Here is a 4,233-nt window from a genome sequence, read left to right as displayed (position 1 = left end):
TTTGAGGAAAAAGATGGTAGAAGGTTTTTGCGAATGCCTACATGGGCTGTTGGGGGCTGATGCAGAGGTTTGGTGACCTTCTATCAATACCAGGGAATGCCATGGCCAGATGGTTTCAGTTGTCCTTTCAATGCCACAGAACCAGACTTGACTGCATAAATCAGAAAAACGAAAAAACAAACAAACAAAAAATAGGCCATGGGCCCACAGATTATGGAGGCTTGGGGCCTTTGGGATGATGTCAAAGGTTGGGATGGACTCATCCATTCCCACTTGAACCAGAGGTCTTGTTGAATTTTAATTGTGTACCAGTTGCTGGCCCAAGTCTGCTTTTTCCCTTGGAATATCATGGTTTCATTGACCACTTGCTTTACTGGAAGGAATGAAGCTTGGCCTGGGTTAACAGGATCTTAGCCAAAGTGAGTTCAGGAGGAACAGCCTTCACTAGAGACACTATTCAGTGAAATAGCTCTCTTTATTAGGGGTGAATAAAGGCCATACAAATGAGTGGGGGCTTGGTGGTAAGTGTACATCATTGACAGAGACTGAGGTGCTTGAAATTCTTCAGTTGCATGAAGAAGTGACATCTGGCCATGTCTTAATAAGGAGATAGGAAGTTTAATACAAAACCTGGCCACCAGGGTACGTGACTATGTTAAGTGTGGCAAGGGTACATCCAGACCTAGAGAGGAGGGGGCAGTCCTACTCCTGCCAGTATCAGGCTTAGATTCTCAGGGTTTAGACATATCTGTACCTCACTCTTGCTCCAGACTGGCTACCCCAGGCACATGGCTTTGCAGTGTGACAAGAGTACAGGACAAGGACTCTTAGGATCCCTAAAGATCAACATTAAGGGAGAAATGGTGGGGAAGCTTACAGTCAGAACTTCTTTCACATGCCTCAACCAGAAGCGAGTGTTCACAAAAGAAATGTGAAAGAAAGTACAAATACAATCTATAAGATAAAAGGTCACAAATGTGACTACCAGCATCAGAATAGTGTGGGACGCTCTGGTCTCAGCATAGGCTCTGAGCATCTGATTGGGGTTGTGTATGTAGTACATTCTCTGGTGGTGTCTGTTCAGGTGAACCACCATGGAGACACTGGTCCAGATCATGACACTGATGAATAAAATGTCCTGGGCAAACCGCAAGAAGCTCATGCCAACACTGAAACCAGAGATTGAGCAGACCCACTTACCTTTAGAATCAGTGCCATTGCGTGTTTTCTGTGGACCGCTGACATTCATTGGAATGTAAGCATTATTTAAGACACTGAACAACCAGCAACTGTAACAAGAATATCTCACGACCTTAGGAGATATTTCTCTGAGCATAACCCTAGCCCAGTTACCAGGAACAAGAGTGACAAACTGGTAGATGCTCAGGGCACAGGTGGAACACATGTTTGTGCTTCGAGCCACCATATAAAAGAAGTATGCAAGTTTACATGTGAGGTCAGTTGGAGCCTCCCTTGGAGCCAAAACTGCAATATGGTTTGGAAATATCAGGAGGAGGAGAGTGAAGGTATTGGCTACAGCTAAGTTTGATATAATGACATGAATGGGCCTCAGTTGAGAGTCAGTCAAAATCGGAGAGAAATTATGAAGAAACACAAGAATGTTTCCCACAGTCCCAACCCCAGCCTGGCAAAGCAAAAGGATCTGAAGAGCCACTTCTCCCGTGGTTTTCGGGGTTTTACTTTGAGACAACATGGAGATAGCTTCACTGGAGAGTGGAATAATAATCAGGGCAGTGTGGTCTTCAAGAGTCTTCTTAATTATCCGAGATTTTTAATTGATTTGAAGTCTTTTTTTTTTTATCCCACGAAAGGTGGCACTGCTTTGTTATACTACAGGAGTTTTCTCTGGAAAAACCCTGCATGGTTGTAAACCTAGAATATTAAGTTTGCACTTATTTCCCTTTATCTTCCCTCAATGGAACTGTGCATGTGATGCAACTCTGTCTCTCTTGTTCAACAACAGAACACATATTTTAACACATTATGGGCTCTTCACATGTATACATAAACAGTTATATACAGTAGTGTATTTTTGCTCCATTAGAATTCAACATTGTCCCTCATAGCAATGTTTTAAAAATACAAATTTCAACCCAACTCCAGAAAACCGAGAGAAACAGGGACTCCCAGGAGCTTGAACTCACGCAGCATCCCAGGTAAAAATGAATCACCCATGATGCCTGCTGTTAGAAGTTCTAATCCAGATGCTGGCCTCCGAACTTATACTACTCAGACCTTTGAAGGGCCACTGACAAGAATATCAAACAGCTAGAGATTGACATCACTAATCTGCAGAAATCCCTCATTTCGCCGTCTGAAGAGACCTCCTAAAACCCCAAAGATCCTTATTGGACTTGATTTACTCTAGTACAATAGAAAAGGCTGTGTACAGCTCTTGACTGTGTACAAGCCTAAAAGAAGAAGGTTGCTTTTACATAGACAAGAAAAGGAGGGTTAAAGAGAGCATGAAATAGGTAGTGAAGGCCCTAAGAAAAATCAGAGAGAGAAAGAGACAGATGAATGCTGGTACAAGAATTGGATTTCAGCCTCTCCAAAGTTGTCAACCCTATTTCCTTCCATTTTGGGACCATTATTTGGGTTCTTTTTGCTTTTTTCTGCTGGTCCCTGGCCCTCAAATAGGCAGACTGACTCTGTGATACAACAGATAAATAACTTGGTAGCAAAACCTACTCAGATACATTATCATAAGTTAGCTATGGAGGACCATGAGACTCAAGATGAGGTTGTTACTTTATACAGGGTGTTTCCAAAACCCATCTCCACCCAACCCAAAAGGGGGGACTTCTGCCCCTAGACCAAGCAGAGAGGGGCCACCCATAACCCCCTCTGACAGGCAATCTGAATTCTTGCTTAGGCTGCGAGGCTAAGCACTGCAAGGGAATATAAATAAAAGATAAAAATATCTCTCTGTGTTCCCTGAGGGACAAGCCTGACTGCATAGGGGTTGATGTCAAAAGTATCCCCTCTCCAGAAAAAAGACATTGGGACGGGTATGGCCCTCATGCCTCACTGGACAACAACAGGGGGACTGGAGCCATTACAAGGTCCCCTTAAGATACTGGAGGTCAGGCCTCTATCCCTGCCTTTGCAAGTTTAGAATTGCCACAGCCCTTCTATACTTAGAGAAGGGAGGAGATGTCTGGGGCAGCCCTGCTTACACACTGAAGGCCTAAAATCAGCAATAGGCCTGTAATGCATGTATACTAACACCAAGTCTTGGGTCTCAGTGGAAAAACATTGAAACAGATGGCTATAAGCTAATGTCAACAGGCAGCTTTTGTGGAAATTTATAAGTCTGAGTAGTCATAGACCTTGTAAATAGGTAGCCTTGGCAGACAATACCAAATTAGATGGGGACAAGCGAGTCATAGGCAGAGTCATAGTGACTTGTCCCCTGAACCTTCACCTAGCCAATACCCGGTTCTGAAGATATTTGTATTCCCCATGAACACCCACACTCCAGTGTCATTCCCTTCCCTGTATCCTGCCTTTCTGTGTTTATAACCCCTGTGTGAATTAATTACGATTTGAGAAAAAAAAAAGATATGCACACTAAAACAAAAAACAAAAAAACAAACCAAAAACAAAAAAAACAAAACAAAAAACAAAAAAAAAACAAAAACAAAACAAAAACAAAAAATACAAATTTGTAGCCAGGCGGTGGTGGCGCACACCTTTAATCCCAGCACTTGGGAGGCAGAGACAGGTGGATTTCTGAGTTCGAGAGTTCAAGGCTAGCCTCTTCTACAGAGTGAGTTCCAGGACAGCCAGGGCTACACAGAGAAACCCTGTCTCGAAAAAACCAAAAAAAAAACCAAAAAACAAACAAACAAAAAAAACAAATTTGTTGTTGGAGAGATGGTTCTAGATCTAATGCCTTCTGCTCACATTTGTGGCATTGCTTATAGGTATTTTCAATTATACAAGCAGGCAGAACATTCATATGCATAAAACAAATATATATTCAAAAATATAATTATGAGACAGAGAGATGGTTCAGTGGTTAAGAGTACTGGGTACTCTTCCAGAGGACCAACATTCAATTGTCAGTGTCCACGTGGCCCCTTACGACTGTCTGTAACTCAAATTCCAGGGACCTGGGACCTTCACAGTCATACATGCAGTCAAAACACCAGTGCACACAAACTAAAATTATATAAAAATTATATTTACAAACAACAATACAAATTT

At 42.4% G+C, this 4,233-nt stretch overlaps 1 protein-coding gene across 1 annotated transcript; it reads right to left on the bottom strand.

Annotated features, from left to right (window-relative positions):
- Positions 1–775: 775 nt before the first annotated feature.
- LOC114631129 (vomeronasal type-1 receptor 4-like) lies at positions 776–1,744 on the bottom strand. The gene has a single exon (XM_028779415.1). It carries the CDS (start codon positions 1,712–1,714, stop codon positions 776–778), a length of 939 nt encoding a protein of 312 aa, XP_028635248.1. The 5' UTR covers positions 1,715–1,744.
- Positions 1,745–4,233: the final 2,489 nt, after the last annotated feature.

This window comes from Grammomys surdaster, unplaced genomic scaffold (genome assembly GCF_004785775.1).
Source record: "Grammomys surdaster isolate TR1022 unplaced genomic scaffold, NIH_TR_1.0 352, whole genome shotgun sequence".
Taxonomy (NCBI): domain Eukaryota; kingdom Metazoa; phylum Chordata; class Mammalia; order Rodentia; family Muridae; genus Grammomys; species Grammomys surdaster.
Note: the sequence above shows the minus strand (reverse complement) of the source record. Positions and strands in the feature narration are given on the sequence as shown.

Bases quoted from the DNA above. Each gene is read 5' to 3' on its own strand.
- LOC114631129 (XM_028779415.1), bottom strand. From the start codon at position 1,714: ATGTTGTCTCAAAGTAAAACCCCGAAAACCACGGGAGAAGTGGCTCTT.